Genomic DNA, 19797 nt, shown 5'->3' on the forward strand with positions numbered 1-19797 from the left:
TAAGATCGGGCTTATTCAAAACGCTTTGTTCCTCACACATGTGTCCAGCCCACTTGTATACGAAATGTCTTTATGATTCAACTCCCCGTTCTCTCGGTCGGTGGAGGAAGCAAGCCTCCTCAATTTGAACAGCTTATTAAGAGTGTACAGTTTCACGAAACATTTCCTGTGTTCCCCTGAACATGCTGCCTATATGTCTGTAATGACTTTGGCACCAACTGGTATTAGATTTCCTACTGTTTGGATTCTCTGTTTGATAAATGATCGGTTTGCGCGTCCGCTTGATGGATATAAATTTGAACTACGGAAAACGTGGTTTCAATGTAGTAGTCAGTGTACATTGTGTAGAACAAGGCTTGAAACTTGGATGACTTGATTTGATTTGCCTTGGCCAGGGGTGCTAATTTTGCTTAAGCTACTCCCTGTGTTAGTACTACTGTTGTCCTAGGAGTAGACCTTATGCTACTGTGTTGGTTGAAGCGAGACAGCATGATCAGAAAAGGCCTCATTATGTTCTTCGAAGCAAAATTTATTTTGCGTGGACGTACATGTCTGAAAACAAGGTTACGTGGACTTAACGTGGTGTGTGAACGCGCTGAACCGTTCTGCTGTGCCTCTGCTTAACCAGTAACCAGTGAATTAATTGATAATTTTTTTAGGGCAGATTACAGGAGTTTCATCAAATCACGGCAGGATTACGATCCCTGATAACTACCTCCTATAACCAGTCCCGGAGTGTAGTTAATACAGGAGCAAACAAGAAGTCATTCTCGCCAAGCAGTGTGCTGCCGAGTTTGCTTCTCTACCAACAGAAGAAACTGAAAAAGAAGTAAACAACCTGCCTAACTCTTGGATCTCATGCCATAAGCCAACAATAGATGACCTGTCACCAGTCTTTGAGCGTAGGGTGTTCGGTCGGGACAGATCGATTATCCACCTCCAAAATGACCTTGCTGCAGCCTTGTGCCACTGCGGGGTTCCATTGTTTCCGGCCATTCCGTCGAGCGTTCCGTCCAGACCAGAGACTAGACGCCACAAGCGAGAGATGCATCGTCAAGGGAACACACCTCTCACCAGCTATCAGGTCTGTTGCCCACGTTACTGGATGTAGATGAGGAACATCCCTTGCGTATACGTACGTATCGCGATCAAAAAATAGGCGTAAAAATTTCCCACCGCAACATCCATCGCTGAGGTAAGAGCATCCGAGTTTTTCTCAGCCAGATGCTCTTAATAGCATTACCGTTAAGTTTACACATTTGTTAGGCAGTGCAAGTATTATGCCCATTTAAATAAGTGCCACATAGGATGTTTGGTTGACATAGCAGAGTCAAAGAGGAGAGAGAATAAATTTGTATCATCATGGAGTTCCCGTTGAACTCGATATCCAAGATTAGAAAAACGTGCTTACAACGCAAACACATAGGATTATTTGTGTTGAGTGACATAGGAGACAGTAATATGCTAAAATACATTGTACAAGTTGGTTCTACACAAGTTTCTACCCTAGTAACATGTCAATCTTGGACATAGAACCACGATACAATGCACTAGGATTATTAGCCTTAGCACCGGCAAGCTCAGATAACATCATGCCATCAACAGCATGAAATTAAATAAAATCAAACCACAGTAGATGTCACGACGGTCCGCAGCTGCAGACTTTTGCTTGCAGTTATTTGGGCACCTCCTCCAGCACTGATATTATTCTTCCATGCATGATCACCTAATTGCTCGAAGGCGTCTTACCACATCCTTCATAGTTGGTGGCCCATCTTCTATCCAAACTAACTTCAGTACCAGCCTCCCAATCTCGTCGAATATAGTGATATCTTCTTCAGCTGTGATATCCTTATCAAAGAATGCCTTTCCAGTGTTCTCCCTCTTGTAAGCCTCTTTAAATTCGTCTAAGGTTTTTATGAGATCTCCTTCACTTTTAAAGTTCTTCCTAGTAATGAGTAGAAAGAGAAGAATGCCAAATTGGCACACATCCACTCGGACTAGTCGCAACACCTCCTCATAAAGAATTTGGTTTTGGTTCTGCACATTTTCACTATCACCAGTTGTAATTTCTGTTTCATTTATACGCCTGCTTGCCCTAGAAAAACCTGTTAGCTTTGGCATGAAATTGTTGTCCAGAAGTATATTGGATGGCACAATAGAGCCATGTGTGATGATACAACTTGTTGATGAATGGAGGTATTCCAATGCTTCTGCAGTCTTCACTGCAATCTTCATACGTACATCTAATTGGAATTCTTGCCAACCATACAGAATGTTATACAGACTACCTTTAGCAGCATACTCATATACAAAAATCGGAGTGTCATCTTCCAAGCAGCAACCCAAAATTTTTATGATGTTGTTATGGACCATTTGAGAGAGGTTCGTGACATCATCGATAACTTCCTGTTTCAAGTTCTCAAATAGCTCAGTAAATTTCTTCACTGCCACTATCCTATTGTCCTCAAGTGTTCCTTTGTAAACCTCACCTGGCAATCCAAGTCGATGGGAGTAGTTTTGTGTCACCTGGTTTAGATATTCTTTTGTCAGAATTGTAACAATGCCTACTTTTCCTATTATCTCAGACTGGCCATTGCCAGCATTCCTCTTGAAAATGCCTAAACTCTTATACCAGCCTATGTCTTTCCCTCGCAAACCTTTCCAAAGTTCACAGAGTCGATCTACCACTTCATTCATTTGAGGGCGTTTATAAATGTCTAAACTCAGGCATTTAGTTGCCAATACTGCTATTCCTTCAAGAATCTTTGCATTGCTCTCGTTTGCTATTTCTGCATCAAATAGTTCCCTCAAGGAATCTAGAAATGGAGGAGAGACTCGAGTAATTCCTTTTCGTTTAGCATTGGCTTTACGTAAGGCCCCAATGATACCCTCCTTTACCCTTTTTCTAGTTAATAGTTCTAGGAGAACAACCCCAAAACTATAAATATCACTCCTTGAGGTAAGACGTCCCTCTTCTTTGTACATAGGATCCATATAATCCATGCTTCCTATTACATTACTAGTGTATCGTGTGATGCCACCGGAAAGAAGCCTTGACAGTCCAAAATCAGATACTTTTGCCATAAGATTGTGATCTAAAAGTATGTTGGCAGGCTTGATGTCACCATGGCATACTAGGTTCTCTGTTGATAGATGCATCGAATGCATGTAGCTCAATGCTTCTGCACAACCTATAGCAATACCCAGTCTGGTGTCCAAAGGAAGCGGAATGGTACTGTTGTGAAGTGTGTCATCAAGGTTTCCATTTGTGATATACTCAGTTACCATCGTTAGAGCATCTTCCCCGGCACAATATCCTATGAGCTTCACAATGTTCTTTTGGTTCATTTGACTATGGATTTTTACTTCTTCTCTAAACTCATCAATCATATCGCCACGCATATATCTCTTTACTGCAACGTACTCATAATCAAGGATCCCTCTATAGACTTCTCCAAAGCCACCTTTTCCAATAGGAGTCCTATAGTTGGAAGTAATTCTTTTAATCTCATCTTCTGTGAAGAGCTTGGTGTTATGATTAAAGTCTACCTCCTGCTTTGTCTTGACACGCCCGGATATGAGAAGGCTACCCAAAAGACTATTTTCTCGGTGTTCCATTTCAATGCTAACAGAAGTGTCGTCTACACTTACAGTTGACAACCTGCCAAAACGTGCTGATTTGTCAAATCTGTGTTGCAAGTCATGACACAGTTTGTTACAGTCCAAACGGATCTATGATGCCTAGATGCTAGAGCAGCCTTACAGTTGTATTTTCAGTTTTTCACAGAATATTCTAATAAGCTGGGTACTTATTTGGAGTACTTACAGTTGACAACTCCATGTATTCCCTAGTTTTAGTAGAATCAAATGTTCTAATAAGTCATTTTAGATAAAACGACACAATTACTCCATATAAGTACTCTGCTCAAAATTTTCAACAAAAGAAGGGATGAAACACAATGTCATATTTCCCTTCAAAAGTGCATTGACATGATCGGGACAAATAATAGGAGAGAAATTCAGTGTTCTTAGCAACGATTTTCCAACTCAAGAGAGCAAGATGCAAGAAACCAATGCATTCGGCATACCAGTAAACTGAGTAAAGAGCTGGGCGAACCTGGAACAGTTCGGCGACAGCGAGGGCTGGCAAGTGGCAAGCTCTGACCAGGCTACCGCCGAGGACCAGTACTGCGTGCCACCTCAAGCTTGAGAGCACGTTCAGAGTCCAATCTCTCCCGCTCCCTGGACTGCTAGCAACCTTCTGGACTCCTGGTGTATAAAGAGGGAGAAGGTTCTTCGCAGTTACAGATGCGCATAATATATACTAAATATATATATATATATATATCTCGAGTGATTAACATAATATTAAATGAAGATGGAGGCATGTGCTGCCAACCGGATCACAATTTCCTCACTAATAAACTCAAAAGGATCGAATACAAGGAGCTGTTCACATGGAGGAATGAAAGGGTTGACTCCGCGAGCCACGCCGGTGCGCAGGCTGTCCAGTTTTTAATCTATTGCACTACTACAGAAAGGGTAGCACCGTCAGTTTCAGAATAGATGGTAGTTAAGCGACTGTAGAAATCAGTTCTTGGTTTCAGAACTGACGGTAAAAGTATATTACCACCGTTAGTTCTTGGTCAGACGGATGGTGCCATCAGTTTCTTGGCTAGAACAGACAGTATAAATACATTATCACCATCACTTCTAGCTAAGAACTGAGAGTACTTAAGCTATTATTCCATTGCACCACAATACAGAAGCAGCAAAAAAGGTTACCAGCAAATGGGACAATATGCAGCGATTATGGCTCGTAGTTATGACGACTTGCCATCTCATTACTTGACATCTTGTTTCCTCTACATGCTGTCCTTTCTTTAGGATTCCGAAATTCAAGCTGATACTCTTACAAGTTCATGGATTACGGAAGGTTTTGTGCCGTGTAGAGACAATCACTCTGTGCCCCCAAATCTTTGTGGGATCGACATACGCACCCCGAGGCAGTTGAACAAAGCGGTTTGCAGAACTTGCGCATTTATGGAGGAGGGCTGATTAGGACTCAAAGCACAGGATGGATTCATCTGAGAAGATCCCTGATGCATGTGGAACTGTTTACTAACAATTATCTAACAGTAGTGGACGCCCTCACCACCCTGTCGAACCACGGTCAGTTTCGTAGGCTCATTATGGCCGTGTTTGGGAATCCACAACTGCATTCCCAGAGAGCAGCCTATTACCCCAGAACCTTCGCGACCTCGTTCTGGGCTTCCCTGGCACGCAGATCTGTTGCCAACTCTAACGAGGCTCCAAAAGCAACGTGAACACTATACTGATGGCGGCATATGGCGACAGTTCCAGATGGACTACTTGACCTCACATCACTGGAGAAGTAGGAGCTTGAAGGAATGGCAAAGGAGTTGCCCAGGGAGACCCACGAACTGTTCGAGAGTGAAGATATCACGGTCAGCATCACTAAAGATGAGCAGATAGATCTAAGGGGATTTATTATATTATTCTAAAGTTCACGCGCTCACGATAAGATCCAGCTCATTCAAAGTACTTGGCTCCACACACAAACAATGTACCATGTTTTTATTGAGACATAAACTGATCATTTGGACCTCTCCCCTTTTTTCCCCTTTTGTGCAGACGACCTGCTTAGACAGTGCGTGGGGGCACGAGCATGTCACTGGTGATTCAGTTCATGCATCGTCCTCTACATCATTGCAGGAAGGAAGCCCGTCAATTTAAACAAGCTTATTAATTTGTGCCTGATAGGTTGTGAATTATTTCTGCATTTCTCTGAACATGCCTACTATATGGCTTTACTTTTGGTGCCATCTGTATTAGATTTCATAGAAGTACGTTCGGATTTCTGCTTCAATGATTGGTTTGCGTGTCCGTGTGATGGATATAACACTGTCGGAGAAAGGCACATCGGTGCCGGTCACAGGAAGCTTTAGTGCCGGTCACTGTGACCGGCACTAAATGGCCGGCACTAACATGACAGTCGTTAGTGCCGGCTATATTGACCGGCACTAAAGAGCGAGTGTTAGTGCCGGTCCGAAATACCAGCCGGCACTAACGTGCCAGACCCGCCCGGCTCCTGGCAGCAAGGTTAGTGCCGGCTGGTATAACTGGCCGGCACTAAATCTTTTTTTCTATTTATCTTTTGTTTTTCGTTTTTATACGTATGGCTATGCGTATTTCTACCGTATGCGACTATATAATCGTACTTTTTGCATTGCACAGTAATATTAGGACAGTATATTACACTAATATTATATATATATATATATATATTCATCATGCATGGAACACTTAGGAGTTTAAAAGTACTTGAGATATTATAAATTATTAAGAACATCAACTATAGTAATTTATGAGCTTCCCCGTCGTCGGATCTTTTTTGGCGACGCTTATACGGTCATCGCCATAAAATTCGCCCTTAGGATTTATGACTTCATCGAGCAGGAATCCGCATATAACTTCTTGAATTGCCCTGATCCGAGCCATTTCAATGAGTTATTCTTTCATCCGCTAATGCTGTCACATTTTTCGATAAAAATATGAGAATAAAAGATAATGAATTAAAATGATGAGCAGATGTGATTGTACTCACGTACATTGAATGCCTCCACTGTCATTTGCCCTTTTTCACTTGCAAAAGTGTTGATCCACTCGCATACGTAGTATCCACATAAGTTGTTTCCTTATTTCTGTCTCCAACACTATGGACAAATGTGGGTTACGATATAGAATTTTTCTGATGTTTATTGCGAATGACATTAGTAGCCAGAGTATATTCATACCGGAAAATCAGTCACCCAACAAAGAGGCTCGATTTCACCTATGGGCAAGCCTATGTGTTTGCGGAGGTAGCGACGCCATGTAGTATTTACCACCTCGATGAGATCTTGGTACTTTGATTTATCTTGCCTTAACGAGTCGTACACCAAGACCTTGTGCTCGTCAATCCGAATACAAAGCAATATCCAATGAAAGCTGTGCATATACATACGCATAACCAATTAATGTTGATTATAATAGTTATTAAATAGTATTATTAATATGAAGGGATTGAAAAAAAGAGGCTAACAAAGAACGACTCACCGATGGTTGTATGACAAGAGAATGAAGAGACACATGCTATTCTTACGCAACCCCATATATATAACATTGACTATTTCTTCAGGCTTTTGCTCTACCGTTTTCTCGTGTATAATATCGGGGTCGAAGAACGCGACGTTATGGAAGTTCTGCTTTCGGCAAATTTGAATTTTTGACCTACGGGACACAAGAAAAATATGGATCAGTCAACACACAAGGCTAAAAATAATGAAACGAGAGACAATACTCACATGCACCATACACTCACGAGGGACTTGTGAAGGGCATCTTGATGGTATAAATCGTAAGGTGCTTCAAACTTGATATATACATCATCTGCCCCCCGCCAGAAATGCTCATCTTTAATCCGGGCTGGGAACATCTCTAATTCATTAGCTTTAGATTGCACGGCATACCATTTGTGTAACTCGGCCATTCTCGTTGGTAGGAATGGTAGCAATTCTGGCCATATCAAAGGTTCACCAAGTACAAACTTTTTCCTGCCACGGGCATTCTGCAGGGCCTCCCCAAGAAACTGAGCCCTTGTTAGATCAGTTTGCAATATCATCCCAGCCATGGTCAACGGATCTCTTGATTCATCAGGACATTCTTCACGCGGCACTATCAACGGAGGGATTGATTGTTTGGACTGCTCTCCGAGCTGGGGAACGGTCTTTGCATTGATCCGTCGATTCTTAGGGTTGTTGTAGCACTTTCTGATCTGCCGATCATAATCCGACTCCCTTTCTTTCTCCTTGGTGGGATCTTTAATGAAGTGTTTAATGAAGTGTGCCTTCGCAACCGGATCTATTTCTGGCTTCTTGTTCGCAGCCTCCCTCAGTAGCTTGCGCTTCAGCAAGAAGGTTTCAAACGATTCTTCTGCCTCTTTCTCTTCTGGAGCCTTCGCTTTCTTCTTTCTTTGCTGCTTATGAGATGGCTGGACCGAAGGTACCGTGTATGCCTTCTGTCGCTGACTCTGATTCTGTTGTGCGGCTGGTGATGATGCCGAAATTGGCTCGCTTTGTGCGGCTGGTGATGGCGGATCCATGCTGGGGTCCCGTGCAGACGGTGGAGAAGGTGGGCCAACACTAGGATTCCTGTCATCAGCTGGCGTTGGTGATCTTTGCCTTGAGCACCGAGCGGAATCTGTGGCTGCTTGCACCAATCTTATGTCGCGCTTTGGCCATGCAATCCATGTGTGTACGGCATGTTGTAGTTCTGTTTCTTCAGGACCTATAGGGATCGGGAGGTCCAAGTCTTCCCAGCGTTCTTCAGTAATTCGGTCAACAAAGACTCTGGCGAATCCTTCAGGAATTGGGTGGCAATGTATTGTCCTGCCTTCTTCTTGGACTTCCGCATAACCCTCAGCACAAACTTTGAGCTTTTTCCCATAAAGAACCAGAAGCTCACATTGGGTCCTAACGGGGATGTCGTCGATGGGGTCCCTCGTCCTGTCAGCACCCAAAGTAGGGTGCTCTCTGGAAGCAACACTGCTACGACGCTGAGAAGGGGTGCTGAACTCCACATTGGCAGCTGGTTGGTCCGAGCGTTGCCTAACTGCTGCCTCAAGTGATATTATCCGGTTTTCTAGGCTACAGATCTTCTCTGCCACTACTGCCTTGCTTCTGCATCGGCTTCGGTAGGTTTTGAGATCTCCGGAAAAGCCATATTTCCATGGAACTACGCCCACGCCTCGGGTCCGTCCAGTGTGTTCCGCATTCCCAAGAGCGTAAGTAAGCTCATCATTCTCTCTGTTGGGCTGGAAGGTTCCTTCTTCCGTACGCCTCATTGCGTCGTCAAGTCTTTGGGCTGCCTCTCTTAGTACGTCGCTAGTCACAAACATTCCAGTGTCGGGGTCTAGTGTGCCTCCATGAGCATAGAAGTAATACCTTGCTCGTTTGGGCCAACTCAAGGTCTGCGGTACGATTCCTTTTGCAATTAAATTATTTTCCATCTTTTCCCATTTCGGAACAGCAACCTTATAACCTCTAGGCCCAAGTCTATGGAAGTTTGTCTTTTTGCTAGCATTCATTTTGCCTTGAATCGAGGCTGCCATGCTGTCAGCACTATGCTTGTAATTCACGAATTCATTCCACCACTCTCGTTGCTTCTTCCAGACTTTATCAAAATCTGGTGTGAGGCCCTTGTTGACAAAGTTTGCCACCAATTTTTTCTTGAACGAGCCGAAATGAATTGCCATCTTCTTAAATGCTCATCCCTTTACTTTGTCAGCTTTGCCTGGGGGAAAGTTGAAGTGCAACGACACCTCTTTCCATAACAAATCTTTCTCTGAATCTGGCACGATATCTTCAGATCGATCAGAGACTTTATTTCTCTTCCAAAGCTTGTACTTTATGGGGACGTTCTTCCTAACAAGATATCCCAATTGATTTACAAAGGTCGTCTTAATTTGACCAGGGGCTAGTGGCTCGCCGGTTGCTTCGTTGATCTCCATGATGGTCGTACATCCTACCATCTTCCTCTTGGAGCCACGTTTCCGTTTAGGCTTCGTCGATCCTGTATGACACCATAGTAGTTGTTCTTTTCTCCATTACTGTTTACTATACACACACGGACACCACTGTTTTGGTTGGTGCTTTTTTTGTTTTGAGCTCTCGTACAAAATGTATACCCATTGATTTCGTACCCTTGGTATTGCTGGACAGTGATTGATGGTCCCCTAGCCAGCCATTGAAGTTCTTGATCAACTGTGTTGTTGCCCAATAATTTTCGTCTGAACCAGCCGTCAAAAGTTTTTATATGTTGGCGTGTAATCCAAGCAAGATTCTTTTGTGAATTTTCAGACTGTATAATATTCATGTGCTCATCAATATATGGAGCCACCTTGGATGAATTCTGAAGAACCGTGAAGTTTGCTTGGCTGAATTCACTACAAGGGATGTGCACATTACATTTCTTTCCTAGTGTGCCTTTTCCCTTTAGTCGCCCCTCATGGTGTGACACGGGGAGCCCAATCGGATTGAGATCAGGAAGATAGTCAACGCAAAACTCAATGACCTACTCAGTTCCATAGCCCTTAGCAATGCATACTTCTGGGCGAGAACGTTTACGCACGTACTTCTTCAATACTGCCATGAACCTCTCGAAAGGGAACATATTGTGTAGAAAAACAGTATCCAGAATAGTTATTTTTGTCACAATATGAACTAGAAGGTGTGCCATAATATTGAAGAAGGAAGGTGGGAAGACCATCTCAAAGCTGACAAGACATTCGACAATGTCTTTCTGCAGCTTTATTAGATTATTTGGATTAATTGCTTTCTGTGAAATTTCATTCATGAATGCACAAAGCTTTACAACTGTCAATCTCACATTTTCTGGTATAACACCCCTCAGTATAACCGGAAGTAACTGTGTCATCAGAACATGGCAGTCATGGGACTTCAAGTTTTGGATTTTCTTCTCTTTCACATTTATTATGCCCTGTATATTTGAGGAGTACCCAGACGGGACCTTGATACTGTTCAAGCAATCAAACATGCTTTCCTTCTCCTCTTTACTCAGATTATAGCTAGCAGGTTTTAAATAGTGGCGTCCTTTGTCTCTCTTCTCGGGTTGCAAGCCTTGTCGTCCAGCTAGCATCCACATATCGCGCCTTGCTTCCAATGTGTCTTTTGACTTACCATACACTCCCAGAAAGCCTAGTAGGTTGACGCAAAGATTCTTCGACAGATGCATCACATCAATTGCGTTGCGAACCTGTAAGACTTGCCAATAAAGTAGGTTCCACAATATAGACTTCTTCTTCCACATTGGAATATGTCCCTGGTCATCCTTCGGAACAGGTTGGCTACCGGGACCCTTTCCAAATACTACCTTCACATCCTTGATCATCGAGAACACACGCTTTCCATTATGGAACAGAGGCTTACAACGAGTTTCGGGCTCTCCTTTGAAATGCTTCCCTTCGGTTCTTAGGGGGTGATCGGTAGGAAGGAATCGGTGATGGCCCATGTATACGCACTTCTTACAGTGTTTCAAATAAATGCTATCGGTTTCATCGTAACAGTGGGTGCAGGCCATGTATCCCATGTTCGACTGTCCCGAAAGTTTTGCAAGTGCAGGCCAATCATTGATGCATACAAAAAGCAAAGCTCAGAGGTTGAAAGACTCCTGTTTGTACTCATCCCACACATGTACACCTTCTTCTTTCCAGAGCAGTAAGAGATCATCCATCAAGGGTTGCATGAACACATCAATATCGTTGCCAGGTTCTTTTGGCCCTTCTATAAGCACCGGCATCATGATGAACTTACGCTTCAGGCATAACCAAGGAGGAAGGTTGAACATACATAGGGTCACGGGCCATGCACTATGAGCGCTGCCAAACTCACCGTACGGATTCATTCCATCCGCACTTAGAGCAAATCTTATATTCCTTGGGTCGTTGTCAAATTGAGGATACTCTCAGTTATGGGCGCGCACATGTGTGGGCACTCGGCTTCAGCCGAGGCCGCGGTGCGCACAGTGTTCTAGCGTAGCCAGGTCGCGGCGGTGTCGGGCTGCAAGGGTTAGGGCGGCGGCGGCGAAGGGGGCTCCTGCGCAAGAACGAGGGGGACGGATGGCCCTATGGCTGGCTAGGGAGGTCTCATCGGCTGCGCAAGGCTCTCGCTGGCAGTAGGAGGGTGATGGGATGGCGGTGGCGCTCACCATTGGCTCGAGAGAAGATAGGGGCAGCGCAGTGGCGAGGTGAGGTCGAGCGAGGTTAAGGTCGTGTTTTGCAGCGCAGCTACAGCAGTGTCATCGAACAGGGCGCAAGCTTGGCGGCGGCGTGCTCCTCCCCTTCTCAGGCTCCTCTTTCCCTCCTCCCTCTTCTCCTTCTCGGGCTTCCTCCTCTCTTCTCGATTGGACGGCGGTGGCGGATTCGGGGATGGGGAAAACCCTGAGGCAGCTAGGGTTTCCGCAGTGGCCGAGGCTTGGAAGGTTTTCTATGCGGCTACCAGGGTTTGGTGCATGCCAAGGTGAGGGGGAACGGCGGGGGTCCCCGGTGTCCTTGCCACGGATGTGTGGCGGGGTCTCCACGGCGCGTGCGGCCGCAAGGGTTTGGGGGTGCGCGGTGGCGGTCAAGGGCGCAGGGAAAAGGGGGCGCGGGTGGTTGTGGCTGATGTTGGCGGGTGCGGGCTCGGCCGTTTCATGGTGCTGTCGTGTAGCGGGGCGAAGCAACGCGGGACAGAGCGAGGCGCAGGCGCTGGGGAGTGGCGAGGGAGTGGGTGGAAGGCTGGAGGAAGGGGAAAGCTTATAGGTGGGTTCGGGGCGTCAGCAAAGGTAGCGAAGGGGTACGAGGGCTCGCGTGGTGAGCAGGGCTACTAGCAGGCCAGGAAGGGAGCGGGGAGCGAAGCGGTTGGCGGGCCGTGCTCTCTATTGGGCTGGACCATGGGCTGGTTCGCACGGGCGGTGGCAGGGCGGCGTGGGGCGCTGCATGTGGGGGCACACTGGCAGGCTGTTGACAGGGTGGCGGGTGCTGGGCTGACTGGGTTTAGGCCGGGGTTTGGTATGGGTCGCAGGCTCTGTGGGTTTGGGCTAGGTTAGGGTTTTGGTCTTGGGCCGGGTTGGTTAGCGGGTCGGGTTAGGGTAGTTAGCTTTTTAATTCAAATTCAAAGGGCACACTTTGGGTTTGAATTCCACCCAATGAAAATTGATCAAACAAGTTCGAAAAAACCAACTCAAACTAACTCAAAATAAAGATAAGATAAACTCCGATTATTTCACACTAACATTTTATTGATACTTACACTAGTACAGAACATATCTTTCATCCACCCTCTTAATCCCGGTCGGGGTTGGGCCCGGGACTAATAAAGTATTAGTTCTGTATTCAACGGCTAGGGGGACCTTTAGTCTTGGTTGGAGCCACCAACCAAGACTAAACTCGGATTGGCTGTCCCGGGACTAACGGGGATTTCCCAACCTGGATTAATATCGTGTTCTGTATAGTATTAGTTCAAATCGAGCTTTTGAATTACTAGGAATTTAATAGAAAGGAGAAATTAATCTTAAGTTGATTCTACTACTAAGCACTTGCAAAAAAATTTAAAAACTCATATTTTTACACTTAATTATAACGTTCTAGAAAAATTTAGGACGGAACCATCAGCAGCTCCCCCGGGACTCCACGAGGTAGCGGTCATGGGGCTCCTGATCGTAAGCGCGGCATGAATGTTGGCTGAACGACGCGGAGCCCCATGTCTACTGCGTGCAGAGCTCCGTCCTGAACCAAAACCGATCTGCAGACATAGAGCTGCTCCTCTGCGGTCAGGAAATGTTGAGCTCCATCGTGGTAGACGACGTCCTCTGGCTCCCTAGTCCCCACCCACTAGATCATGAGGAGGCATGGCGAGCTGATGCCCCATGCGCCACTGCGCCAGAACGTGGTCTGCCGACGGCTGCGGTCGTCGAAGGGCGCGCGGCGAACGCGCGCGAAGAACGATGGCAGCGCCGACGCAGCGGTCCCCGTCGGCGTCCGGCGCGGAGAAAGGGTGGCGGCGAGGATGGCCATGACGCGGCTTGCGCCCGGCAGCTGCAAGCCGTGGAGAAGTTCGGGGCGGAACTCGTCGTGGATGGAGTAGCGCCCTCCGTTGCGGAGGTTCAGGAGCACGTCAGCACGTTGCCGTCGTCTCCGAAGCGGGTGGCGTCGCTGCCATGGAAGCCGGGAGGGGATGAACTTGGTGGCGGGCTGGCGGCGGTGGATGGCAGCGAGCAAGCCGTTGCAGTGGGATTCCTTCCAGGCCCAAATCAGATTGTGGAGCGGGCCTGGCCTAAATCAGGGATGTTCGGCCTTGCGGCCCATCTGCATAGCAAATTTTTAGAATCGTAACCTTTTGCTTACGTATCAGATTCAGGAACAGGAAAGATCTTGTCTTTTGCTGAAGATTTCTAAAAAACCATGAAGCATTTGTAAGCGTTCTTTCAGTTCCAATATGCAGTGTACAACACCCACCATTGCAAACGCAAGCTGCTGTAAGCACCGTTCAAAGTTTGTATTGTACATAATCTCAAGTTGATCAACCAATGTAAACACTGTTCCACTATCCTACTCTATCCCAACCTTTTGTAATGCATACATTCAGTATAAACTACAGATCGAAAGCAGTAAATGTATCTTGACCAGCCGTGGCCGACCTCTTTGCATTGGTTGGTCCAGATCACATGAATGCTAACTTGCTTTTATGTACAGAATGGTTACAAAATCTTGCTATAGCCACCCTTAAAGAATCAACGATTGTCCTGCTAGCTCTGAGCCTCTGAATCATGCTGTGTACATATACAGTGGTTGTTTGCACAAAACTTCTTGCTGTCAGTGTGGTGGTTGTGGGGCGAAGAGGTTCCCAGGGAGAAATCTGCCAAATTAATGAAACATAATCAATAAAACTCACATGCACTGAACCAAACCCTCGAGTTTTGGGTGAAATGGAACTTACCTGTAAGTCAGTCCTTGCTTGTTCAGTAAGTTATCTGGAACTGGTCCAGATAAAGAATTGTTGTACAAAAATCTGAGTAATGAAGAAAAACATCAGCTGAAAAGTGGGGCATTGCTATAAATCTATGCAAAAGCATGTTTAGATAGAGTACGGACATCCAATACAAGGTGCATCCGTGAATGAAGAGATAACATTAATCTAGGTCGTTCTTTACCTAACTGACAACATGCCTATGTTGCAGAATCAAGATATATTGGACAGAAATTGTGAAATAGAGGGAGCATGCAAGTAAGATACAAAATATTGTGGGCCTTGGAGCGATATCCCTTGTCATTCCACTATATGAAAAATAGGTATCCCACCTTCTTGTGTTCTTCAAGCATGCTTACACATATTTACTTGTCAAAATATATTAGTGTAGCAATTCATAGCAAAAACTACCACTGAATTGAAAGATTAAATATTCATTATTTGATGCCATTCATAAACAGTTAAAACACACTATGCAAGTGCTGATTGAGATATGCATACTGGATTATTGTAATGATAATAACAAACTATAAGCACAGAGTGATGAAATCAACTCACAGTTCACGCAATGCCTTGATTGTCCCCAGTGTCCCAGGTACTAATCCAGATAGCCTGTTTTCTTGCAGGTGCCTACAGGATAAACCTTTCTCCTAAGTAATGTATAGATGCACATAGCTTTAACCATGACCTCGAGAATTACAAGCTAAGGGTCTTACAGCCGTTCAAGCTTGCTTAGGTTGCTAAGATCTGGAATACGTCCAAGCAGGCTGTTGCTTGCGAAAGATCTGTTCATGGTTACCGTGTTATATTTTTGCTATTTTATTCAATAATTCAATTATTTAATATCTGAAGAAAACCTACATATCAATCAACGCAGTCAGTTTCGCAATTTCAGGTGAAAGAGTCCCAGAGAGGCCCATACCAGAAAAGTTCCTGTTATAAATCAATATAATGGTGTCACTGCAAAGGGGAAAAGAACCATATTATACAGATGGAAGCAGAATCAGTTCAGTTTCAACTCACAAAGAGATGACACGTATTCTTGATCCTACGTTGCATGTAACTCCAGTCCAAGAATATCCCAAAGGCATACATGGATCTCCATTCCAATCTTCTGGTATATTTTGAAGGTTTTTCTTTATACTCTCCAGGGCAAGTGCTGCAAAAGCATTCTATAAGAAATTAATAGGCTATTTTACATTATGCATGGCGACATATGAAGAATATATAGTACAGCTTTGTTTGCCTGCAATGATATTTTGGATTCCCTGATTCCCTTTTACTTCCTAAAAGTGACGTGTGCGCTGATACATAGCAGGAACTATTTGAGAACTGTGTGGTGCTAATGAAAAATAATGCATTACACCTCAAATAACCACACTAACAGTAATATATCATGGCTACTTCCTGTCCCAACACATTACTGTCAAATGCAGTTTCATAATATGGTGCTTGATATTGTAATAATGTGACAACCACATCAGAGCTTCCAGAGCCATAACTCATAACATGGTAGAGAATTTTGTACTTAATCTGCATCATATCACATTGGCCAGGAAACTTTTAAAAGAAAAAAAATGATGAGGAAATAAATGTAGCAACTGCCATACCATCCCGTGGATGTGTCAATCTTCCTATGGGAAAAAGCCCAAAGACCTCGCCAGCATTGATAAGTGGGGGGAGAGCAAAAGGAGAAGCAGGTTTCAATATAACTCTGGTCAAGCCTGAGAGAATCCATTGTGTTGCAAAGACAGAGAGACCAGCCGATGTGACATTTAGACCTTTGAGAAACAGGTAATCATTTATATATACATCAAAGGTCCTTGAATTCTCAGATAATGTATCCGCAAAATAGAGGGCAACATAATAGCTATCATTCTGGAGAGGCATTGGAGGCCATTGTAACACAAGGGGTGCATCTTGTTCCGCAATGAAAGCTGTGTTAAACACATTGGGAGGGGGAAGATTCCAGAAATCAGTTGATGTAACATTCTGGGTGCTACTAACTGCATGTTTGCTGTCTGGGAATGGCAGCCAATAGCGATCGAAACTGTCATGGGGGTACCTAACATTAAATACAAAGAAGGAATCGAGTCAGAAATCAATACTTCATGGTTCGTACATATTCAAGAAATAAATAAATGTGCACTCTTAATCAATCCTATGGGGCACCTTCCATCTGTTTGATATGTGTGGACTATACTAAGTCCCCATATGCTCTACAAGTAAGGCAGCAACAGTATACACAATGATCATTGCTCTCCAAGGATAAAACAGAAAGCTACCATACTAAGAAAATAAATAAGTGAAACAAAAGAGATCTCCAAGTGCATCCAGTGTTCTTAAGGCGTCGCCTAGGTGACAAGGCGTACCCAAGACGCCACAGGGGCCTAGTTACGCCTAGGTGTCGCCTAGGCAATAAGGCGTACCCAAGGCGCCACAGGACGCCTTAAGAACCATGGTGGCATCTGTCAACTACTGCAGAAAGATCCTAATAGTACAATCCCCAGAGCATACATCAGTAAACCCAGCGTGCAAAATATCTCATGAGAAACTGGATTATATGGAGAGCACATCAAGTGCAAGTTCTAAAAGAACAAAAGCAGCCGACCTATGGCTACCTGATAAATGTTTCAACGGATGCTGTACATTAAACTCTAATCAGAAGGGCTAAAACCAGGAGTTATTAGGTATTTGGACGCACTAGAAAGTAGCTGAAACGGTGCTATCTGTTAGAAACTTAACCTAGTCCTGTCGACTACAGATCGACATACCAAAGTACTCTACCTGGTCAGATTCAATTAGCACAGCAATCACTAAACCTACTGAATTCTAGCAAATTACTGAATCCACATTGGCCTATCCAACATTTCATCACTAAGCCACATATGGGTACTTGAATAAGGCGAGATGGCCATTCACCTCTCGATATCGCCGGTGGAGCCAAATTTGGTGCGAGCTATGAGGCCCATGGCGCTGGTCCTGAAATCCGTGGCGTTGTACACGGAGTCGTCGAGCTGGATCACCTGCAGCGCGGAGATGAACGGTCCGGCGTCGGTGTAGTCCGGGTTCACCCCGAGGCAGAAGCTCATGTTCCTGCCGCTCGCGGGGAACACGCCCTCGTAGGACGACGCGGCGCCGGCCAGCGCGTCGTCGGTGGTGTTGACGGCGGTCCAGAATGTGCCGTCCACGATCAGATCGAAGACTGGCGGCGGCACGGAGGAGGAGGCGGCGGCGGAGAGCGCGCCGTGGAAGAAGGTGGGGCGGAGCAGGTAGCGGCGGTTTTTGTCGACGGGGAGCTCGTAGCAGAACTTGGCCCCGCGGCGGTGCGGGAAGGTGCGGAGCGTGGCGAGCGTGGGGTCGAGGAGGCCGCCCGAGCCCGGGAGCTGGGGCGCCCCGGGAGCGCCGCCGGAGACGTAGGGGCCGTCGGGCTCCCAGCGGAGGCCGCGGCCGTCGGTGGTGAGGGACGCGGCGCCGCAGTTGAGGAGGTAGGAGAAGCCGCGGAACCCCTCCGCGGCGCCGAGGGCGAGGTGGACGGGGAGGAGGAGGAAGAGGAGTGCGGCGGCGGCGGCGAGGAGGTGGGGGCGCTGGGGAGGCGGCATTTTGGTCGGGCTGTTTCGCTGGATTCGGGGTGGGAATGGAGGGGGAGTCGTTTTCGCGTCGCCAAGGTTGGGGGCGGCAGCAGAGTGGTTGACTCGGCCGGCGGGGATGGTGGCCGCGGTCCTAGTCGTAGGAGCTGCGTGATGCGCGTCTCGGCGGCTCGGCGCCGGATGACGTGTGGGGTTGCTGGGCGATCGGGCCAGCGCGGTGACGCGGGGGCGCCGCGCGACCAGTTCTGGCGCCTTGCTCCGTGGCTCGGTTGTCAGCTTTGTTTGGCACTTTGTGGCCGTTTGATGGGCGCATTCTTGAATCATCGGCCGCGAGACCATTTCAATGCCTGGCCCAGCAAGTTCAGGACTGGTAACTTGGTAAGTAACCCAGTGTCACGTAGCTCATTGATGGTGGCATACTGGCGTGGAGTAAGCTAGCGCTCTTGAGTCGTGAAGCTATGACACAGAATGGAAAAAAGTAACTTTAAACCCTCCCTAGTATCTCTCGTTGGCTGCCAGACCAATTGTACTGACTTTTACGATTCACTCCCGTTTCCACAACCCAAGTTAGCACAATCTCTTGCGTTCAGTTAATGAGTTTGTGATACATTTTGTGTTCGACTCGGGGATTGTTTGGCAGTGTGACTGATTCTCTAAGATGATTTTTTTTAGAATAAACTAATGGTCGCGAGCTGTAAATACTACTTTATACTTAAAATTTAGCTTAGATGATCATCTTCACTCCCAATTTTTTTTGGAAAATCACTTCATACATAAAAAAGCAGAAGATAGAATAAATTCTGCTAAACAGACTCTTTAACGAGCTTGTTGATATATAATATATTTCCTAGCTTTATGAAGCCCGTGAATGGATATGAAATTAAGGAATATATAGCATAACAGAAGATGAAAATCATAGCAAGTGCATACCTATACGAGGTTGGCCGAACGAGCGTCGTTGATTAAATAGAATCGACCTGAACCAAAATAACAGCTAGAAATCTCCTAGCACCAGCGGTGGAAATCTCACATGAACTCCGGCTGCCTTTTCCGTGTCACGGTACTCATTTTTGCCAGGAACTTCACGGACTATCGAGACACGATGTTACTGAAAACCGATGTATAGCCATCAAACAATAATATTGGGTTCACGAATGCCAAGTTGCGCACGAGGTTCACATTGTTGTCGACCTGCTTCGTCCTGCGCCCCTGGCGTCACCGCGTGGAAAACTGCTGACGATGACTGACCCCGCACGGCGACCGTCGGAGCGGACCGGACGGACCTGCCTCGCGCGCGCGCATCCCGGTCCTCCTCCGGGTCCGTCCTCGCCATCAAAAAAACAGCCAGTATTATCCGTCGGAGCGGAGCGGACTGGCTATTTTTTTTTTTGCAATTTAGTTCTTTTTTAAAAAAATTTATCCTGCGGAAAGATTTGCGGAAATGGATTCTCAGCCCGGCGCCAAAGATCATAACGCAATACAGAGCCAAAGATCACGGCGCCGTGCTATAACCTGTATTTTCCAATGATGTTCAGAAATATGGTTGTATAACCTGTATTTTTCGGTGATGTTCAGAAACATGGTTGTAGCTCAGGTAGAAAAAGAAAAAAAAATGCTCC

General features: G+C 45.9%; 1 protein-coding gene and 1 pseudogene across 2 annotated transcripts; both read right to left on the reverse strand.

The window, feature by feature from the left end:
* Positions 1 to 1409: 1409 nt before the first annotated feature.
* On the reverse strand, positions 1410 to 13636 carry LOC112885324 (annotated as a pseudogene).
* Positions 13637 to 14018: 382 nt separating this feature from the next.
* LOC112888106 (putative leucine-rich repeat receptor-like serine/threonine-protein kinase At2g14440) lies at positions 14019 to 18374 on the reverse strand. Of its 2 annotated transcripts, XM_025954458.1 has the most exons (8): positions 17511 to 18312; positions 16199 to 16653; positions 15612 to 15747; positions 15450 to 15521; positions 15305 to 15373; positions 15147 to 15218; positions 14559 to 14630; positions 14019 to 14477 (listed from the first exon to the last, which is right to left on the reverse strand). In XM_025954458.1, exons 1-8 carry the CDS (start codon positions 18188 to 18190, stop codon positions 14435 to 14437), a joined length of 1599 nt encoding a protein of 532 aa, XP_025810243.1. In that variant the 5' UTR covers positions 18191 to 18312; the 3' UTR covers positions 14019 to 14434. The 2 variants fall into 2 exon arrangements, 1 of the variants encoding a protein (XP_025810243.1); XR_003227721.1 differs by lacking the exons at positions 14019 to 14477; positions 14559 to 14630 and having other exon boundaries at positions 15141 to 15218; positions 15612 to 15760; positions 17511 to 18374.
* Between the last annotated feature and the right edge of the window lie 1423 nt (positions 18375 to 19797).

The sequence above is a fragment of the Panicum hallii genome, chromosome 3 (assembly GCF_002211085.1).
Source record: "Panicum hallii strain FIL2 chromosome 3, PHallii_v3.1, whole genome shotgun sequence".
Lineage (NCBI taxonomy): Eukaryota > Viridiplantae > Streptophyta > Magnoliopsida > Poales > Poaceae > Panicum > Panicum hallii.